This window comes from Pangasianodon hypophthalmus, chromosome 28, assembly GCF_027358585.1.
Source record: "Pangasianodon hypophthalmus isolate fPanHyp1 chromosome 28, fPanHyp1.pri, whole genome shotgun sequence".
NCBI lineage: Eukaryota > Metazoa > Chordata > Actinopteri > Siluriformes > Pangasiidae > Pangasianodon > Pangasianodon hypophthalmus.
The window spans coordinates 12,849,576-12,872,407 of record NC_069737.1 but is presented as its reverse complement, the minus strand read 5'-3'; the positions used below and the strand labels follow the sequence as shown (position 1 = coordinate 12,872,407).

The window sequence follows — 22,832 nt, the reverse complement described above, 5'->3', positions numbered from 1 at the left end:
CAACCCTAGATTTTGGAACATTGCTGTGGGGATTTGTGCCTATTCAGTCACAAGAGCAGTAGTGGCAATGATATTGCGCAAGAAGGCACTCAGTCAGCATTCTAATTCATCCCAAAAGAGATCAGTGGAGTTGAAATCTTAATGCCACAGCATACAAAGACCTTCCAGACAATTCTGAACTTCCAACTTTATGGCAACAGTTTGGGGAAGAATGACATATGGGTGTGGAAGGTCAGGGATCCCCATACTTTTGGCCACATAGTGTACATAAACTATCATTTCCTTTCAGTTGATTTACTCAGTATAACATAGATAGTATTGGAAATATATATTCATAGCTGCAGTCAAAGAGTGGGAAATAATGCTCCACTGTATGAAGGGAAGCATAAAAGATATAAGAAGCATAAGATTCATAAGCTAAGGCTATGGTAGCTCAGTGGTTAAGTTGTTGGCATACTGATTGGAAGGTTGTGAGCTCAAATCCCAGTGCTGCCACTGTTGGGAACTGCCCTTAACCCTCAGCTGTATAAATGAGATAAATGTAAGTTGCTCTGGATAAAGGCATCTGCCAAATGCTGCAAAGATGCAGCTATCCCTTGTGTGGAAAATGTTCATAGGTAGTGTGAACCCTTTACTGCCATATGCCTGTAAGATTGACTCCACAAGTGAGTGACAGAGACACTGTTTAGACAGTGCTTTGCTGTGAGCTGTTGAAACCTTGTATGGATAAAGTATGCATTGGACACAATACATACAGCATTTTGCATTCCTTAGAGTTAAACAGAGCAGGATAGTAGTACAGCAGCTCAAATGCCATTGAACGATAGTACATAGGTACATAGACTGCATTATGGTTCAGCATTACCCTTGAGTCACTTGGTGCAAACCAGGATGCATGGACAACACGAGGCTAAGAAAAGAGTAGTGCAAGAAATTATTTGCAAGAAATTCAATGTCCGCTCACTCCAAGGTTCAAATAGGGAACCCATAGTGCCCCACAGTATGAGTAATAAATTCCATGAGGAGGCAGTTACAGTAGCATAGCACTAGGCATCAGATATTGCACAGCCCTCATAAAGTGCGTGGCAAGAGTGTGAGCCACTGGCAATACTCTTTCAAAGCTCACAGGACTAGCAAATATTGTGGCCAGATATACTTTTATTGTCAAGAATGTCCTTGCTCCAAAAGGTCCTGTGGGAATGTTCACAGAAAAAAATTAGAAATGCACAAGATCTTTCCCTTGGCACCCTTGCACAAACACTCACCACCTGTAGAGGACTCCCTTGCATTCTAATTTGTAGCAAGCTTTTAGACCTCAGACACCCCCACTGAAACACCTGGTCTCCTGTCTGAGATAGGAGGTCCCTGTGCAGTGGAAGGCACCAGGGTTCCTTGCTAGGAGACTAATTATTTAGCATACCATGATTTCCCTGGCCACTAATGCAACCAACAGGTGCTACACATAGGAGGAACCTTCTCTAATATGGTGTTTTGACCACCTGTGTGCCAGTGCATCCACCCAAGGATGTGCTCTGTGATCCATCAAAGAGAAAAACATTAGCCAGTTTTCTCTGGATGCAAAGAGACTGATGTCAGCCCTGCTGAACTGATCCCATATCTTTTCTGCTACTCGGGGGTGACGCCTATGTTCTCTTAACAGAGGGCCAGCTCTGGAGAGGAAGTCTGCTCTGAGACTGAGGTGGCCCTGCCCAGAGAGATAACAAGTGAAGACTACTACATGTCAAAATGGAGCAATACAGTTTCAAAAGAGGGAGAGAAAGTGTTCACCCTGCCTGTTTTTGTAGGATACCACTCGTGTTGTTCCATGAGGACCCTTGAAGGCAGGAAAAAAAAATGCCTGAGGGCCAACCAGACTAAATAGGTAGATAATTATATGGAGTTTTCTTTGTACTGGGGACCATTTTCTCTGAAAAGCTTAAACACTGTGAACTGAAAGATATGCCTGACTGTTGAGTGAAACTCAGAGATGAGAGTTTCTGAGTTTCTAACCTTAGAAATGACAGATTCTGAGTTGGGGTCAGGATACTCCTATTGGTATTCACAGAAAATCCCAGTGCCTGAATATGTGACAGCACAGATGTGCACTTTCCGCCTCAGTCCAAGAAGTCTGAAAATATTGACACCAATACAAACATTGTGAAGGTTCTAGGTGCTAGTGAAAGTATAAAGGGCGGAATTAAATATCTGTATGATATGCCCTCTAATTCAAACCTAAGACACTACCGGGTGTATTACCACATGAACATAAGCATCCATCGGATCTGTCAGAGTAAACCAGTTCCCTGGACTGACTGTGTGCATTAACTGTCAAAGTGTTAACATCCTGAATTTGAACATTTCTAAATGTTTAACACATGCAGATCTAGTATAGGAAACAAACCCTCACTCTTTTTGGGAAAAACAAAAAACAGCTGTACCAGCCGCTTTGTGATATGATCACTTGCTTGGTGAGAAGAGTTTGTATTTCCTCTTTCATCACAGCCACAGTATATTTCTTTCTACAACAGACAAGCATGGCCACAGCAAGAACATTCTTTACTGGGTTGCTCAAAACATGTACGACATTTTTCCTACCCAACCCCAACCCCTTAGAAACTACTAGTGCGCCCAAACCGAGGAACTGAGGATTCTCGAACCTCTGAATACAGCAATCAGGTTGTGGAAAAACACAGTTTGTTATGGCAAACAGAAGGTGTTTGGGTTACTATGATAGCATTGAACATGTTCATTTTGGGCCCCTGAATGGAAAAAAATAGGACACCTCTTGGGTGGCACTAGGGTTATAGTAATGATATCTCCTGAACACTAGTGCTCTCTGCTAGGCTTCGTCTTCCTCACCTTTGGAGGCCAGGTATGGGCCTTCGTTCCAGGCTGATGGCCATGCAGCACTTCTGGGTGGCTGTTGCTTTGGTGGAACATCAGGAGAAAAAGACAGCTCCATGGTTGTCGGTTCATGATTGCTTGTGGATGGTTTGAGATTCATGCATTGCTTAGGAAAGGTGCTCCAAAAGGCCTTAGTCTGTTTATTTTTGAACTTGAACTTGGCCAAGATGGAATCCAGTGACTCCATCTGGCACATCAGACAGTATTAGCCACAGGTGCCATTGAGCTACTACTGTAGCATTCACCCCTCTGCCAAGAGCGAGAGCTGATCTACTGACCACACCTAGCATATATAGACTCGTTCAATAGTGGAGACTCTCCAGGGGCAGCTTTTCTCCCAACTCAAAAAGGCCTGATAGATCAACAGTCTGACCAAGCTAAAGGCTCTAGTAACAGTCACCGTTGTGTAATATATTTTCTTGAGCTGTGCAGCAGAAAAGCAGCTTTACTTCAAGGGGAGAACTGGCATGCCAACTACCACAAAGTTACATACCTGTGGGTACCAAGTAAACTGTCAGAGATGGTTACACATGAGGGTGGGTTTACAAACCTGTCACCTCAGCATCATCCAAATAGATGAACTGAGCATAGCTCTACACAGCAGTGTGTGTTTTTAATGGCTTGTCCAAGGGTGATACTTGAAGGGAATGGTTTCTCAGTGCTATTGCATTACTTTTGGAAGAAATAACTGAGGTATGAAAGATACAAAATGAAATGCACTTAAATGATCTAATTGTCTTACAAGTATTTAACTGACGTTTTAATATTCAATAAACTACAGCATGTAAGACAAGAGATCAAAAGAATTATGTTATATCAACACATTTTGATATAAAAACTGAAATATACTACCTACAAAAGAATAGATTCCAGAAGAAACTGAGGATTCACATCATCAGATGGGGAATTCTTTTCTAGATTCAACATGTTCGATCAGCCAATAATTTTCCAACTTGATTAAGACAGAGAAAAAAAGACCGCGCGGGAGGGCAAAAAACGTTCTCAGATGCCAGATTTTAGGCAAACAAAAAAATTTAATGTTTATTTAACATTAGTATTTTTGTTTACATACTATATTTACATTACAACAGACACACGATAGACACTTTAAAATATTTAAATCATTACTTAATAAAAAAAAACAACAAAAACGTGTAAGCAGGAATAAACTAACTCGATGGAATCTGACAGTAAAAGGAAAGAAAGTGTTGAGAAATGAAAAGGGAAATTTTTTTGTAGCATGTTTTAAATTAGCAATATAAAGAGAGCACTGGACGCACACGTGCACACACACGCACACGCACACACACACACATACACACACACTTCATATAGTTGCTCAGATACACTCATTTTCCACTACATTAAGCAACTAATGTTATTTCTTCCACTATTAGGCATCTATTAATACTGTAATTATGACCAAAAAGTGAGCAGAAAGTGATGGTTAAATGGTTTAAAGAATTTTCTGGGTGTAGCCATTTCTCCAGTCATAGCTTATTTGCATTTCCAGCCATTTCGCAGCCATGTACAGTACAATATTCAAGTATGGACATAATTATAAACAGTGCTTGGCTGGCAAAATGCCTAAAGCTCACAGTGAAAATGGCTGAACTGTTACATTTCTGAATTATTTACACATTTTTACTGTTTGGTTTTATGTTATCTGACACGATCACTGGATTGAGAGGTCAGTCAGTATGTTTTTCCACTGTGAAGGTCTGACAGGATTTAGTACAATCCAAAAAGTCAGAAGATGCTCAGAAAAAAAGATGGTTACACTTTACTGTAATGCTTAGCTGTGTAAAATCAACATGGGATCTAAGTGTGATATTTTTTTTTTTCTTCTAAATTATGCTATATAGCCAGAAATAAAATTTGTTTCTAATTGTAGTCTGTTGCATGAGCGATCACTCGGACAGAACAAATCATTCAGATTTGTGTGAAATGTTATCGGAACTCTTCAAGCAGCAGTGCTAAAAGGACCAACCCTAAACGATCACAAAAAAAAAAAAAAGGCTGGTTCCAAAGAGGCATGGTGCATCATGGGATTTCAACTACAGTACCAAAGATTTACAATATAAGGCCTCATAGGACACACTCCCTCTGTGAGAAGCTACAAGACGTACATCAGCGCTTTGTTTATTCTACACATCAACGATCAGACCTGTTTCATTCATTCACACATGCACACACAAGTTAAGTGCCTCAAGGCGGAATGAAAGGGAGTGTGAGTACAAGAAAAGAAGATAGCAGAAGATTAAAAAACATGTGTTTTCCTGTTGTATTTAAGATAAAAGCAGTATTGGAACATTTTGATCTACGACTATTGCCTATCATTTGAAAACACATCTACACCCTTGAAATGGACACATCTACGCTCTAAAGAATTTAATTTAAATTAAGTTTTAAAGATCCTAATAGAAAAAAATGGCAGGTGGGCTTGCTCTATGGCGAACTAGTATTGCCTGTTAGCAGCAGCACTTGTGCACAGTTTCTCTAAATCGCACTGCGTTATTAGCACAAGGAAAATTCCACCCTGAAAAACAATATAAAAACTGCGTGTGTGATATTTGTGATGTCATTTGTGATGTCATTCTGGTGCTGATTTGTCGGCTGTATTTTCGTTGTGCGCTGATGGCAAAGGGGGGGCATTGCCAGTGCAGTTACAGTTGTGTTTAGCAGTTACTTTGACGGCATTAACATAAAATGGACTAAAGCACTTGACTAAAGTGCATCGCTCTCTTTAAGTAGAGGTGAAGCAATGGCTAAATCCCACTGCATCACTATCATCACTATCGGCATTGTGGGTAACGTTGGAAACAGTGAAAACAGCCCATCGTGACGATTAACATTTAATCATAAGACGAATCTTTTGCACCAGTGAAGATCACATTCAGTTTATAATTATTGATATTAAAGTCATCCAGGGTGGATTTTCTTCTTTAAGGCCCAGCATCACTAATCTCTCTAGCAACAACTAGCATGTTTACGATGTCTAACAAGCCGAAAACAATCATATTTAGGGGATGCGAGCACCTTCAGTATAGAGAAGCAGGAAAAGATGGGAATATTTCCAAAAATTAGTTGAAAAATAAATACAGTTATTCTATACAGACATCTGAAACTTGAGACATCAGGAGGGCGACTAGTTAATAAAATGTATTTGTAACATTAAAACTGTCACGTTTGTCCTACAAGGATGGAGTCGATATTCCGAATCACACACCAACGTTCACTGTATCCAAATGGACGAGTGAAGAAATCAGACTCTGATCAACAAAGAAGCGCAATCCGAATTTCGTTTTTCCCCCCCACTCCATTTGGCTTTCAGCTCACGCCTTCATCTTGTTTTGTTTATTTGTTGGTCTGTTCACCTGTGTGTTCAGTTCCTGTCGCACATGGCATGTCGTTAGTTTTTCCTCTTTAGTATAGCTTCAGCGTCTATTAATTATTTTTTGCCTGGGTTTTGTTATTTGAGCTTCTTGTCGAGGCTCTTGACGTGGCCGTTGCGTTTGTGCTTGCCGTTTGCGATGCCGTTGTGACAGTGTCCGTTGGCCTTTTCCACCGAGGCCCTGCGTCTTCTCAAACACGAGCGGACGAGTCGAACTATCCAGTATACGCAGTAGCAGATGAGAAACAAGCCCGCCCCCAGGACGGCGGCGACGTCCAGCAGGAAGTACTGGTAGACGGGGACGCTGTAGACGGCCGAGCGCAGGTGCTCGGCGCCGCGGTGCCGCAGGATGTAGCTGATCCAGTAAACGGCGCGCGTCACTGGATGGCCGGGCTGATCTTTGTGGATCTCGGACAACTTGAGGGCTTTCTCTCGATACCTGAGAGAAGTGGAAGAACGAGAAACAGAAAAAGGAAGGGAGGAAGAGTCAGCGAGATGAATGAGTGGGTACAGACAAAAAGATCAAATCTCCTGAATGTTCTTCTTTCTTAGAAAGGTGTTTCTGAGAAGGACAGCGTGGCCATGAGGAATAAGGCGTTTCCCCTGTTCGTGTCCCCCTGCACTGAGAAACAGAGGGTGATTTAGAAGTCCGGGGGGTGTATAATCAAACCGACATTTTTGTGGACTCACAGCAAGACACAAAAGAGATGAGAACCACTGGAGTAAGTAACTTGTACGAGTAAAAAAAAATTAATAATAATAATAATAATAACAACTGGTATTGGACAGTAATTCAATTTAATTTTGTATTTTGTAACTACATGAGACCCGGACTTTCTCCCTGCGACCACAAGGAGGCAGCACGCCATCAGTTTTGTGCCTCTGGGCTAAAATTTTTCCAAAGTCGGCATGTCAAACCCCATGGCGTCATCCTGTGTGCTGAACATGCCCGACAGGTTTTTATTGACTGATGTGATGTTTGCTGTAGACGTAGCAATAAATTAAACATGCTCCGCAAACACCGAGTAAAAATGAATACAGCGCTGTATAGCTTTATTCTTTCTCTAACGTGTGCTGAAGAAGAAAAATCAAACTCTTGGAACATGGTGTGACTCAGAGGAGTCCAACTCACAGCATTTGTGAGACACTACAGGCAGAAAGGACAATTATCTTTAGATTTCTGGACATCTATAACTCATCTTTTATAACACTGTAATAATAATAATAATAATAATAATAATAATAATATCAAAACTCAACAGAAAAAAACGTTTCTTTCACTGTTTTTGTTTATCTTACATTATCTGAGACTCAGCAACTTTGAAGAAAGCTTAAGCTCCGCCCACTTTGTACAATTTCAGTTATCATTTATAAATTTTTTTTCCTCATACGTGTCAGTTTGTGTCATTGTGACATTGTGTTGTATTTTTAAAACTACTTTCCTCGATTTTGTTCTTTTTTTTTTTTTTTTTTAACCAAAAATCTCCTTCCTCGTTCCTTCCTATCGTAATTAGAAGGATATTACAGAGGAATTTTGCAAAATCTTAATTACTGTTAGATTTATATTACTAAAAAATGGCATAAAATATTTAGAACAGCAGATGACACATCTTCTTGATTAAACAATAAGTAAATAATAATCCGAAACGTTCTGTAAAATTCTTCTTATGAGATCATCTTACCAGTAAAATAAATATTTGAATTCTAATGACTTCCATTTTTCCGTTTTAGAGTTTATTAAGTATGCAAATTTATATAAATATTTAATTAAAACGAAGCCTTATGACTGTATTCACCTGCGCTGTCTTGCCTTAAAACAAACACACGTTTTGGTGAAACAGCACCGACCTGAAAGCTCAATTAGATATTTTATAGAACTGTTTGTTCACAATTCCTCCTTTGAACTGTACACATAAACGTCATGCTTGTGCAAATATTCGGTTAGCGAGGACGCGGACTGGCTTCCACTCAACACAAGCCTGTAAACTTGAGTCACCCTGATTGGACTGGCATTAAAAATTAACTTTGTGTGCATCGGAATGAGGACACCGCTCTCCCTGTCTCCTTTTATTCTACATCAAGATATCACTTTTCTTTTTTTTTTTCTTTTTCTAGAAAGCTATATGAGGTCTATGCCAAACTACAATCATTACTGCTACAGCTACACTGTAATAACATCTATACCACAGCACTGTTCTGAAGCCTTCTGATTGGTCAGAAGTGTTATTGTCTATAACAGCAGCTCTGACTGTAGTTCCAGCTTCGAGACAAGTTCGTTTTCACGTGCTCATTGTAATACGTTATTATTTTTCTCGAGCACGGGGACTTGTATAGCTGAGGCTCCGCGTTAACCGATTAAAAACGTGTGTAATTAGTGATGTGGTGAAGTTTTGGCATGTATGGATGGAGTCTCCAGGGTCAGTGCTTGAAGTTTTCTGGCACAGGTTTGTGGCTTCTCTAACACGACAAGCTGCATTTCTTTTCGTTCTTATTAACTTCAAGATAGAGAAAAGAGAGGCTGGTGAGTGAACGGCTGTTTATTGCTACTAGGCTATAAGCCAGAGGTTCCCAAACTAGATAGACAGATAGATAGATAGATAGACTTTATTGATCCCATGAGGGAAATTCTTGTTTTTCTTGATTAAACAATAAGTAAATAATAATCCGAACTAGGGGTTATGACCTCGGGGTTATGACCTCATGCGGGGGTCGCTTGATTTACAAATGGGGTCATGAGAGAAACTCAAAATCTCCTCTTTGCTTCATTCATTCATTCATTTCATAAATCAAGGGATTTTGTGTGCTAATATTTGGAAATGTTTAAATTTAAATTAACAGGATACATTCCTGGGCTTATTTTACTCTTCTTTTCACTTTCCTGACACACTGGAGTTGCGTAACTCAGCAATAAATGGACATATTTTCCCACCCATCACCCTCCGTTGAGTTGTGTCTCAAATCGCATACATGTACTATTTTCTTATTACAGTTAGTTTTTGAAATTTAAAAACGTCTCAGGTCGTCTTCAAACCTACCCAAAACTCTGTGTTGCGTACTAGACTTCTGGATTTTCGTGATCAGTAAATACTTTTGAATGTAAGATCAGAGGTTTAAGATGCCGCTCATGACAACGATCACGACGACGGTGGAATATTTTAAAGAGAGACAGAGCTTGTCAGTGTGGTTAATGTCGCTGTGCATGAAGTCACTAAACGTTTCCAGTTGGACTTGGAAACCTGATGGACAGGGATGTTTTGGCTTTCTGCCATCTAGTAAATGTCACTTTCAAATCTTCCAGAAGTGAGTGTGTGTGAACAAGGCCGCTCGTGTTGCCACTGCTTCTGTTTGTGCACACAAAATCACGTGTCAAGTATAAATCAGGCCTGCGTCAGGCCATATCACACCATTTTCCTAGAACAACCCACTTCCCAATAAATGGGTAAATCAGCGTGAGGAATATTCCACTGTCACTTCTGTTACACATACCTGTGCAAGTGACATAATAAAAAGTATAAAGTTCTATATTATAAATCTGTAATTAAAAAAAAAAATGTACGCTGGTCAATGGTTGCGGTCGCAGAAAATTCATAATGTCCATTTATGGTCGTTTGCCCAAAAAGTTTGGGAAAGTTTGCAAATAAATTACACTGATCATTATAATGAACTATGAGTTATACAGTAGTTAAACCTGACTGACTGGCTACTGGAATAGTTTTAAAACTAAGAAGCTGCTGTTTATATAATAGAAAAAAAAACCCAAATCTACACTTTAACAGAGAGTAATTAGTTTGGGTTCTGCGGGTGGAAAAAAAATGGCTTTAATGGCTTCAACAAATACATATGATGGTACGTATTTGCCTAATGTGCATAATATTTAAATGGCAGGATTATGGTTATAAAATGCAAAATTTGTGCTGCAATCATAAAGGAGTTCTCGTGGATTTGAATACAGTGGAATGAATAACAATGTGTGGGGTATGTATTTTCACGTACGTCACGTTAGTTTCGTGAAAATACGTATGTGAAGTCTGAAAAGTGTTCAATCATCAACAGTAACATTGAGATCGAGGTTAACTTTCCCTCACGTCTACGGTTTTGAACACGTCTTTTGAGAGTGACAGATCTCAGGGATGGGTCTGAGCCTGAAACCCAGTGTGTGTGTGTGTGTGTGCTACCTGCTGTCCGTGATGATGTTAAGCATGGCTGTGTAGAGATCCTCCTCGCTCATTTTCTTCCACTCCAGCATGATGCCCATGCCTTTGGCTTGCACTCGGGTCATGGTGTCGTAGTGATCGCCGAAGAGGGGCACTCCGACGACGGGCACGCCGTGGTACATGGCCTCGTAGATGCTGTTCAGGCCGCCGTGGCTCAGGAACGCCCTCGTGTTTTTGTGTCCTAAGAAACGGAGACAGAAATTTTATACGCTTGCGTTTCGTTCGAGTTTTTGTATTTGTTCAGCATCAGAGACTCCTTATTTTTTCCAGATGTACACAGTAGACTGGAATTTGACTTGTAAATCAGTATTTTCTTTCAACTTGAACTATGTGCCGTAGCAACATTCAACGAACGCACGCAGATGGGTGACGAATTAAAGGAAACACAAACGTGTTAGTAAAGCTTTGGGCCACTACAAGCTGCCAGAATGTACAAATCTGTGGAACTGTACTCGAATATCGTCTTTCAAACGGTCGTCTTTCGCTTAGTTCACGTTTTGATCACGGTGGTGTTCAGCTGGGTTGAGATCTGATGAGTTTGAAAACCATAGCATATGATTTACATCATTTTCACCCTCATCAAACTATTCAGTGAGCCCCCTGTGCCCTGTACATGGGGGGCGGAGTCATGCTGGAAGTGACCACACCCATTAGGACAGAGGATAAGTGATCATGCCTCTCATAAAGCTCAGAAAGTGGATTAATCTGATCTCAATACAATATTTTATTATTTTAGTTTTAGATTGTTATATAGTATTAAACGTATGTTCAGTGATTTTGTTCGAACTGAGCTGCTTTGAAACTCAAAATCTAAACAAATTTCAGCCCCTCCCATCACTGTCCCCTCCATGAACACACCCGTGAAAGTTGCTTTGGTTTGTTTCTCTCGGGTGCTTTAACACCCATCAGTCTGAATCAGAGCAAAATTGCTTCCGTTTTGAATTGATTCATTTGCTGTTTGGTTTGATTTTATTTCACGCGTAACTAAATGAACCCAAAAGCAAAAAAATGCAGGACGCGGGTTGTGTAGGGTCTTTAAAAAAACATACTTGTAAAAATTTCATTCATCGGTTGTCACACGGCATGTTTTGTTCACTTCCTGCCATCGAGTCGATTCAGAGTCGAATCGTTTTCAGGAATCAAATAGATAGATTCTTTATTGTCATTGCACAGGGTACAACGAAACTGAGTGTCCCTCCTAATGGTGCATAAGAATAAAATAAAAGGAGGAAGGGATAACATAAATATAAAAGGATAATGATAAATATTAACTTAAGTGATCAGATCTGTTCAGTTAAGATGAGCAGTTCAGTTCCGCAGCTGAGATATTGCACTTAACATATATCATGTTAGACTTGGACTGGAAGCAAACAGAAACCACTTTGCTCTGATGTTCTCGCACCGGTTGTTTGGTGTGTTCTAACCTGAAGAAGCGCACAGAGGTGGAAAACTCACGAGGGTTTAATTCAAACAGAGTACAAAAAAAAAAAAACTGCATATGTGGAAGCACCCTTAAAGGTTCTGCGAAGAACCCTGAAACAATCTAAAGAACGTCTTCAATTCAATTCAATTTTATTTGTATAGCGCTTTTAACAACGGACATTGCCACAAAGCAGCTTCACAGAAATAAATACATTCAAATTAAATTGTAAATATGTGAATTTATCCCTTATGAGCAAGCCGGAGGTGACGGTGGCAAGGAAAAACTCCCTGAGACATCATGACGATCCATAACCTTGTGACAAGTCACTCTTGTTGCTTGTAGTTGATCGTTTTTGCACTAGTTTTATGGGCAGATTAGCAAAGCAAGCTAACTGTGCTAGCTACACAGACTCACCAAAGGTGCCAACAATCCCTACTACTTCCTTCCAAGCGTTATTTTTCTTTGTAAAATCTCTATACACATTTATAACCACAGATCAGTCTTTGTTCTTCTGTGTGCGTGTTAAACAGTAAATGGGAACTAACTGCGGCAGGAGCTACAGTTGTGATGGGGAACTAAAGATGACCGTTTTTCTGCTTTGCCACTTCATAGCTAATCTGCATAGAATTGAGAAACACCTTGTCGTTTGTTAGTATGAAGTGTGAAGAGGCGGAGCTTTCTAAACTGACAGGCGATGTGATTGACAGGCAAGCAAAGATAACTGCTGGAAGGCCGGACTGAGTTCTGATCTTGCTAATCTCACTTAATTATTGTTACCATAACAATAAAACAAAACAGTTTATGGAGCGTTATCAACACACACACACACACACACACACACACACATATATATATGCACTACGTCTTCCTGTGTCCTTTCTTGGATTCTTTTCTTTAATATAGAGTTAATATGTATTTGCTAAATCATTGAAAACCAAATTATTTGAATTCAACACACACACACATACGTGGCACACACAGGTTCAAGCGATGAGTTCTGAATATAAGGATCTATGGGTGTGTGTGTGTGTGTGTGTGTTGTCTAAGCTAATATTTAACCAGTAATGATTAAATGAGTGATGTATTGGTGTATGCAGGTGAACCCTCATCTGTGTCAATAAAAATGGAGGATGAGAAGAAAGTGAAGCAGAATGTCTCTGTCACTTCTGTTCTCTTTCTCTCTCTCTCTCTCTCTCTCTCTCTCTCTCTCTGTCTCTCGTGCATTTCTCCAGCCTGTGTATTCAAAACCAGGGAAATTAGCCCAAAGGTATGATTAGGCGAGGTCACAATCCTCAGTCTGTGTGTGTGTGTGTGTGTGTGTGTGTGTGTGTGTGTGTGAACGAGAGTAGCGAGAGCACAATGTGCCATTGACAGACACAAGCAGGATGTGATTCAGACACCAGTTAACAATCAGATAATTTGACTTTCTCTCTCTCTCTGAAAAGCGTTTTCTTCTACAAGTATGTGAGGGATGGATAGATGGATGGGGGGATGAATCGAGGGAATGAACGCAAAGAATGGATGATTGGCTTTGCACAAGAAAGAGAAAGGGACAAGAAGAAAAACAAAGTTTCTCTGTTTCAGTTACCATTACACACACACACACGCACACACACACATGCACACACACACACAGCCTTACAGCCAGACACACACAGTGTTGCAGACAGACACACACAGACACACACAGACACACACACACACACACACAGCCTTACAGCCTTACAGATGGATACACACACAGACATGCAAACAAACACAAACGCACACAGGGAAACACAAAGAGATAGGCATACACAGAGATAAGCATACACATTCACACACACAAGGACACACACAGACAGAGAGGCATACACACACAGGCAGACATACATAGGCACACTCAGAAAGAGACAGTCGCACACACAGGCAGACTCATATAGACACACACAGGGACACACACTGGCAGACACACACACACACACACACACACACAGGTGAACATACATAGACACACACATGTACATGCACACACACACAGACACAAAAGGACACACACATAGGGATACACACAGGGACAGACACGGACAAGGATGGACGCACACAAACACAGAAACGAACTCAAAGACATTCACGCACAGACACATGGACACACACAGACAGAGACAAACAGACACACACACAGTTGTGTTACTATTCTTGTGAGGACCTCCACTGACATAACTATTAATGTAACTGATTAATGGCTCATGGGGACCAGAAAAATGTCCCCATAAGGCAAAAACTGTCAAAAACTATATTGCTATCCTTGTGGGGACATTTGGTCACCAAGATATACACATCACACAGATGCACACAGGGACACACACACACACCAAGACTTCAGAAAAAGTTTCAAAAATACGTCAGTGCTCATTCACAGGAAGATATGATGGAGGAGGGCACTCATGCTGCGTCAGCATACATATGTGTGTGTGTGTGTGTGTGTGTGTGCATGTGTTAACTCACCCAACAGGTCATTCTGTGGCATCCACTCCACTAGTTTTGTGTTGTTGCCCAGGTTCCTTGGGGGAACTCCAGAAAACCTGCAGGAAAACGGAAGAAAGATTGACATCTGGGGTCACATGATCTTGCTGCCATTGCATTGGTAGAACCTACAAGGGACAGAGCGCTGGGCCAATCAGCTGAGCCGCGTGTTTATCCTTTGTTTGCAGTGTACACACTTGGCAGTTCTATAAAACAATGATCAGATTGCAAATAACAGCCAAGATTCGGCTGGGCAAGCAAAATCGGGAGGTAAAGTCCCACATGCGTGACCTGCGTGTCATTTTCACACAGCGAATTTTCTAAAAAAGCTGAAAGAAAAGTACAGTGAAAATGGGGCTACTAATGTACAAAAATGTTTACAAAGACGTATGCTGATCGGCATCGCGTGGCATAAAGACGTCTTTCGTCAGTTTCGACGCCGCGTTAACATAACACCCAACTGTTTTTTATTGACATACGGTTGTGTTATGACACTTTTCAGGCAAACGTGACAACAGCTGACTTTGTAATTTAGTGCGTTCCTGGGCTGTCAGTGTCCCGCGAAATACGGTGAACATGTGACATCAGAGAATATCTATATAACAATCATTATTATTATTATTATTATTATTATTATTAGTCATTATTTTATTACTGCGGATAATTAACCTCACATTTGACATTCCAGAAGTGCGCTGGGATACAACGGTAGATATCGTCCAAAGGGTGTGTGATCCAGAGTTTGTTGTTACTTCTACAATCCAAAACTTGGGATTTTTCAAAAACACAATATCCTTGAAGTATCTTACTTCTCTTACATAACAACCACATTTTTGTTTATTAAAGAACAACACATCGTATCCATATTTTTATTTGTCTATAACTATGTTTATGTGGAACGTTGCGGAAGTTAGTTTACGTTTAAAGTTGGGTTAAATTAATGTCGTAGAATTATAACGCAAAACAAGCTAGCTCATGTTATTACTAACGTTATAGCATCGATAAACAGTCGATCCCACAACAGCCGCTCTTTTTCTCTCTTGACGTTAAAAACTTTAAAAAAAAAAAATGCAGCGTACCAAGAAACCAAAAAGTCGGAAGCGATAACGTATTATGCCAGACGCATTATACTGTTATACGAGATCACCTTATGACCAATCAGAATCAGATTAAATAAGGACGATTTGACAATAACAATGCAACAATTCATCATAAAATGGTCATAAAACAGCATAAAACAGCACAGCGAAATGGTTAACACTGCACTTTATAGTCATACAAAGCATATCATATACACACACACACACACACACACACACACACACACACACACACGCACACACACAGGGGTGGAATCTTCTGTAGTAAGTATTTTATATTCTGATATTTCCGATGTCCCCAGGTGTTAGAAGCTCGAGATGGCACAAACATCTGTATATATGGGTTTAGTTGTCCTTGGATGCATGTCTCCAGTTATTCTGGAGCGGACATCGGGGACTTGTACCCGTGCGTCCTCCCTGAGGTGGCCCAACCACAGACTGCTCATTAGGAAAGACGATAAACAACAACAATTCCACGCTGAGCCATGGCGTAAATGATGGCAGAGGACAGGAACGGCGCGGTCCCTGGTTTCCACCGCCACTATGCAACGGTCTCACGGAGTCAGCTCGGTCTCCTCTGTGGCTGGCCATCTGAAACGATGAGCTATCCAAGAACTTCGTGTAACACAGAAAGAGCCAACGCACTGAGAGTTAACGCTAATGCTAGACAACGACAAGTCAAATTTGCTTTGCATTGTGATGGAAGATAAGCTGAGGTCCCCTTTAAATACTAGCGATCGCTGATCAATACCTGGAAGTACAAGAACCTGGCGCAATAACACTCCATCCATAATCTCCATCATCACACGTTCTCAAAAATATACGCTTTAGTCCCGCAACCCTGTTACCTTAACACATTCACCCCCTATGAGACATTTGGAACATTCCACAAGTCACATGTTCAACAGGTTGCATCATCCGAACTTCCTGAAGATCACGGGAAAAAGAAAAAGAAATTCTCTCATTCTTTTTTCTTCCTTTACTTTCAGTGATATTGTGATATTTACTGATGAGGTCACTTTGAACGTTACACAAATTGTAGATTGAAGTAAATTATTAATTAAAAAAAAAAAAAAAAACATATTTTAAGTAAATCATCAGAATGTCCCACTTTTTTTTTTTTTAAATGGTTTCAGGGTCAAATGGTCAAACTTCATGGTCAAACCTCTCCGATTGGCATGATACTATACAAATTACCACTGAGTGAATATTCATCAATCATGGTTGTTTTCTTTTTTAGAAAAACATAAGAGTGAAGTCAAGGTTGAAGGTCAGGAGACAAGCGAAAACACTCAAGCTGGAGCAAAAGGATATAAAGAGTTGCACATTCTTAATATTTCTAAATATTTCAGTGTTGAACACCAAACCTCAAAAAATTTAGTGTGTTTGTGTGTGTGTGTGTGTGTATGTGTGTGTGTGTGTGCGCTCTTAGCTGGTACACTCTGGTACATAACAGAACTCCGTGTTGTCAGCGTTGTCATGGTTACACACTGTGTTGCAGGAGCTGTTTTTTTTTTTTATATCAACACAAAAAATTGCTCTAGGTAGCATTTTCTCTATACAAAAAAAAAAAAAAAAAAAAAAAAAGCCCAGAGCATCTCTTTAGCGAGAAAGCTTTCTTTATAACGTTTTGCATTTGAAATAACGGTTTAAAGCATGCGCCAGAAAAAAGGTTTTATTTGTAATTCGACCACAGCGCTGTTGAATGCTCGAATCTGATTGGTCAGGTGGTGTTGATTGACAGTGCAAGGTTTGTATTAATGCACTCGTTTCTATGTTAACAGCTTACGCAGGGACTCGTATTGTGCACGCTCCACATAAATGGTGTGTAATTGTTGATATGGTCCATTTTTAGAAGGAGTCTCCGGTGTCGGCGCTTTGTGACGCTTTGTATCACATGCCTCGCTGCATTATTTTGTCTTATTAACTTCAAGAGAGAGAAGAAAAAACAAAGGACGGTGAGGGATCGAATGTTTAGAACTGCTATAACGTAAGTGATAACAGGAACCACCTGTTCCTGTTTTGCTGACGGACCACAACGTTAATCAAAATCATAAACAGATAATGCTGACAGATACAATGCAGCACTCTTTCATAAACAAAAAAAAAAATTGTTAGCCTCGACAAACTGCTGCGGTATAAGAGGAATACAGCACTTCGGGATATTGTTACAGGAAAATAATCAACTTTAGGGTGGAAACAGGAACTCGGCTTCAATACGGCTTGATCATTTCCTTATAACAGCATACTCTCGAATAATTTCTTCCTTAAACCACATGGGTTTATATCTTGTACTTTTAAGGAATAAAATTACCCACAATTTTAAGAATCGCGAAAAAAACGGTCTTGGATATAATTCGTGATAGAAAACCACAGAACTTCATATAACTACCAGAACAATCGAAATTTCACCTGTTTTTAACATTGATTCATGAAATTTTCACCATGAGCAAAGGTGAAATAAATCCGTTTGAAACATTTAGCATCTGACCACCAAGTTAACGCTCAGCTCGTTCTAGTTTCACGAAGTCTTTCCAAAAGACTCTTAGTTGTTGAATACAATTAGCATTTTTTTTTTTTTTTTTTTTTTAGTACTACATTCTTTTTTTTTTTTTTTTTTTTTTTTAAAGCCAGCCACTTTATTCGCTCTTCAGTTATATAGCACTGGCTAAGTGTTTTCGGTAATTATCTTTCTGCATGATGAACCTGAAGGCATTTACAGCTGGGATAATCATTATTTAAACACTAATAAAGATGACTGGTCGCAGAGGCAGCCATGCGGGCTCAGGCGTTTACTCCACCTCCACGTTTCACACGCTTCCGCAGATCAGGTGACATGCTTCAGCACATCAGGACTACACGTTCACCTTGCTGTCACCTTCGGCCTGAGGGTTATCTTTTACTTTTTCCGGGTTTATCTCGAACGGAATGCAAATTCTGCTGTTAATGAGCGGTTCGGATCAGGTCACAAATTCTTCTTCTTCTTCTAGTGTTGACTAAATTCACTAATTAAAGGTGACGTGCAAATCCGGAGGTGGCAAAGCATGATCACGAGTTTACACTACCTCCACTTTCACGCTGTGTGTCACACATCTGGTGATATGCTTCGGCGCGTCAGAAGTTTTTTTTTTTCCCCTTTCTCCACACTTTACACACTTTGACTTTCACTTGTGTTCAGTCGATGATTATCTCTGACTGTGTTGGTAAATTCAGACAACTTATCAGCAAAAGAAAAGACAAAATCTCTTTAAAATTTAAATGTACTTTCATACAGTAATAAGGGAAATAACTGCTTGCTTTTCTTTTACACACACTTAAGAGATATACAAAAACTTTATATCCCCATACACATGCTTACCTAACAAAGTGGTTTTGTACTGAATTGGAAATAAATAAAATATGTGAAAATGTCTTATTCTTCATATTAAAATAAAATGTAATCTATTTACACACAAGGAAAAACTTGAATTTTGAATGCACCGATTTACATACGCCAGACAACTTCATTAAATATTCAAAACAGGAAGCTGCCAGGAGGTGTGTTTGTAAGTATGGGTGTGTTTTCTTTTGTGTGTACTGTGTGTACACGTCAGGCATCAAGCCTAGCCACTGGGGTTGCACGAGTTAGCGTGCTCTCAGTGCCGGTCCCGAACCCGGATAAAAAGGGATGGGCTGCGTTAGGAAGGGCATCTGGCCTAAAATCTGTGCCAAATCAAATATGCGGATTGGAAACCGGATTTCCATAATGGAGACGGACGATCTGTGGCGCTGTGGCGACCTTTAACGGGAGCGGCGGGAAGAAGAGATGAGGGGCTCAGTGTGAGTGTGCACATGTGTGTCATGCATACAGTAATGACCAGATGCATGGCCAGCCATAATTAATGAAGTAATAAATAAAAAATTAAAAAATAATAAATAGATCAGTAAATCAATAAATAATAAATTAATTAAAAAAAATAAGTAAGTAAAAAAGAAAATTTAGAAATAAATAAATAAATAAATAAATAAATAAAATTATTATTATTATTATTATTATTCTTAGTGTCATTTTTGGCCTGAGAGATTTTGGTGCAATCCCAAATAAATGAGTGAGTGAGCAGTAGTCCTACCTCCAGATGACCTTCTGACTTAGACGGCTCAGCGCTCCTGCCAGCTTGTAACTGATGTCATCAGAGAGGTACTTCACCCCTGCGCCGAACGACACCACCACAAACCCGTGCTCGTCCGTGTCATTCACCCAGGCTGCAAATTCCTGTCGCACACACACCACACAACATAACACACCACACGTAGCCTCAGAAATCCGTAAAGCTTATTCAAATCCCAAGTACTAAAGGCTCAGATGGGTTTATTTTACATATATTTGAATTCTGTTTGTGCGTCAGAGAAAAGAAAAGCACAGAAAAACTGAACTTTTAATCATTTGTTGGACGTTTTCTTTCTGTCACCAGTGTGTCTGTGGCGTTGCTACTGTACGTATTGCTCTCATTGACCTCCTTGTCTGCTATAATGACCTTACTCACCCTTGACGTCATGCCAGGACTCAAGCTCCTCCTCACGTCCCACAAAAAGACAAGCGAACAATGGACAGAGAGCTGAACTGATCTAACATTTGACCTTATATGTTTCGTTCTAAGCATCAAACCAAAATTAAAGACATTCTCCTGTTTTGAAAGTCAACTTAAATCTTACATTTAAAAGTCTTCCAACTAAATTTCCCATCCTACTAGTTACACTATCACTTCTTAGTACCATGATGCTAATGCTACCAAAACTGTTTGCTAGCCTTAGTTAAACTACCCCAAATTGGTTCATATTAGCATTACATGTATGCACTGCTAGCTCATGATTTTGTCCGGGAAAACGTATATTGGATAACGCGCTCTATTTCTGAGCTTAAAATATGTGAAAATGACTGAAGGTTTTTGTCAACACATCAGCGAATTAATGAGTGCAATCCACTAGTACTACAATAGAAACATGATACCAGACAAGTTAGTATTGTTTACTAGAATATTAGCTCACTGTTGGGATATTAGCAAGGATCTGCAGAACGTAATTTGTTCATAGCGTGTGATTGGACGTTTGTCTTAGTGTGCTAGCATATCCCGAGAATCAGTAGGGGTTTTGTGTCAGTTGTGAGTCCAGCTGCACCAGAGTCGCCCGAGTCGGCCTGGCACTGACAATCCGTCCCTTACACTGGTCCCACTGTGCTCCACACACGTTCCACAATGGGTACATTTAATCGTACGACCCATGTCTACACACACTCACACGCACACATACACACACACCCTCAACACACACTGGCCCAGAAGGCACACAATGAGCTCCTTTCGGTGATTGGTATTCCAAAACTGCAAGTCTAGGCTAAAGAACCCCCCACTCCCGTTCTGTGCGCTGATCCTTGCAATTGCTCGCGTTAATAACGCAGGCCTTTGTGATCCCACAGAGTGTGTTTGAGGTAGGAGCCGAAGAAGTACTGTACTAGGAAAAACATGATTGCATGACGAATTTGTAGCGATTAGAGCTGGGCAGGATGATGATATAATATCAATATCATGATTACAACACAATACACTTTTATAGCAAAGCAATAACTGTATGGGGGGAAAAACTGGCCTTAGATCAGCGGCTCCAGGTTTTTAGACATTAAGCTCCTCTGTTCTGGTTTATCAAATGGTCTTATTTATCGATATTACTGGTTATGCATTAGAAGTAACTGTTGTCACTATTTGGTCATATTAGCTGCTTTCTGGCCAAAAACTATCAATGCTATTTCATTGAATAGCAATGAAAATTCATTGTAAACATGAGACAGCAAGAATATCCATATTTATCATTTGTTACATATGTGAGTTGATCATTTCCAGGGTGGTTAAATACTTTTGCAAGCCACTATACATGGATTTCTCAGTGGCTGTAGGTTGGTTGGTTGGCATTTTGGGGGTGAGCCTTCTTTTGATAAGATCTGATGCATTTTGCTTTTTGATCTCTCCTAATTACAAAACAGTTACTGTGTTATACAACCCACACCCCAAAGCCTGACGTTCCTCACTGACCTCCATGAATGTCATACAGCCCCAGTGACAAAGCATTTACTATGACAGCAAGGAGACTTTGGATCACAGACTCCGGATTTGAGCCACAGCACTATACTACCTTTTCACATTCTCAAATAAATTTATTATTGCAACACTTTGAATGATATTTTGCCCACCCTTGATACTGAAAGTGAGGAACGTGCAGCTCCAAGGTTTTTTCACTGTTATTTTTTTGACTACTGAGCTTTTGGATCCTGTTTTTTTGTCCCTTGACTTAAAATGTTCCACCCTTTAACATCAGCCAGATCTACAAGTATTATTACAAAAGACTTCACCAAAAATTGTAGCTCCTCACTAGTAGCTCCTCACAGTCATCTGCTGAAGCAACAAACACAAATGTCCAGTTTGGGAGATGCCCCAATGGATTCATCTTGCCACTAGTTCAGTATGAGGGACTGTTAACCTGCCACACACAGTTAACCATCTGGCACCTAGTCTACTACACAAGGAAAGTTAGTCTGCCATACCTCAACCATCCAGCAATTAGTCCAGTGCGTGGGAATGGAACCTGTCATAGGAACTTTGCCACACCTCAATAATCCATCACTAATACTTCCCACTCAACAGATACCTGACTTGTAACCTGCCACACCAGTACCCAGTACTCCAGCACCCAAACATCTGGCAAATATTCCAGCATGAAGGACTGTTAACATGCCACTCCTCAACCATCTGGCAACTAGTCCAGTATAATGGACAGTTAACCAGCCACACCTCCACCATCAGGCAACTAGTCCAGAATGCAACCATGTGGCAAACAATCCAGTATGAGGGACTATTAACTTGCGACACCTCAACCATCTGGCAACTAGTCCAGTACAAGGGAATTATAATCTGCCCCAGGGACTTTTAACCTGACACACTTCAATAATCTATCACTAATACTTCCCTCACAACAGATAACCCTCCTGGAGTACCACAAAGGTCACACAGATTATGCTAAAATGGCCCTCATTGTGTCCTTTCTAATACTTTTAATTGCTCCACAGCATGTCCGAGGACTATGGCCTCGACTTTTGAACAATTGCTGTGAAATCTGATATCCGCATTCCAGGGTTATGTGGATGAGATCACAAGCCTTAACTGGTGCACAAAGATAACAACCTTCAATCAACTTATCAGATCTGAAATCAGTTCTCCTACACAGGGAACAAGAAGGCCTGTATTGTGGTAGAGAACAGGAAGGTT

General features: G+C 40.3%; 1 protein-coding gene across 1 annotated transcript in view; it reads right to left on the bottom strand.

Moving 5' to 3' along the window:
• Positions 1 to 3,913: 3,913 nt before the first annotated feature.
• The window catches only part of ugt8 (UDP glycosyltransferase 8), a 34,838-nt gene continuing 15,919 nt past the window's right edge, over positions 3,914 to 22,832 (bottom strand). Inside the window, exons 3-6 of the mRNA XM_034301281.2 lie at positions 19,650 to 19,792; positions 14,423 to 14,499; positions 10,474 to 10,693; positions 3,914 to 6,737 (exon numbers count right to left, since the gene is read on the bottom strand). Of these exons, the coding sequence (XP_034157172.1) occupies positions 6,377 to 6,737; positions 10,474 to 10,693; positions 14,423 to 14,499; positions 19,650 to 19,792 (801 nt within the window). The 3' untranslated portion in view covers positions 3,914 to 6,376. The remainder of the gene's footprint in view (positions 6,738 to 10,473; positions 10,694 to 14,422; positions 14,500 to 19,649; positions 19,793 to 22,832) is intronic.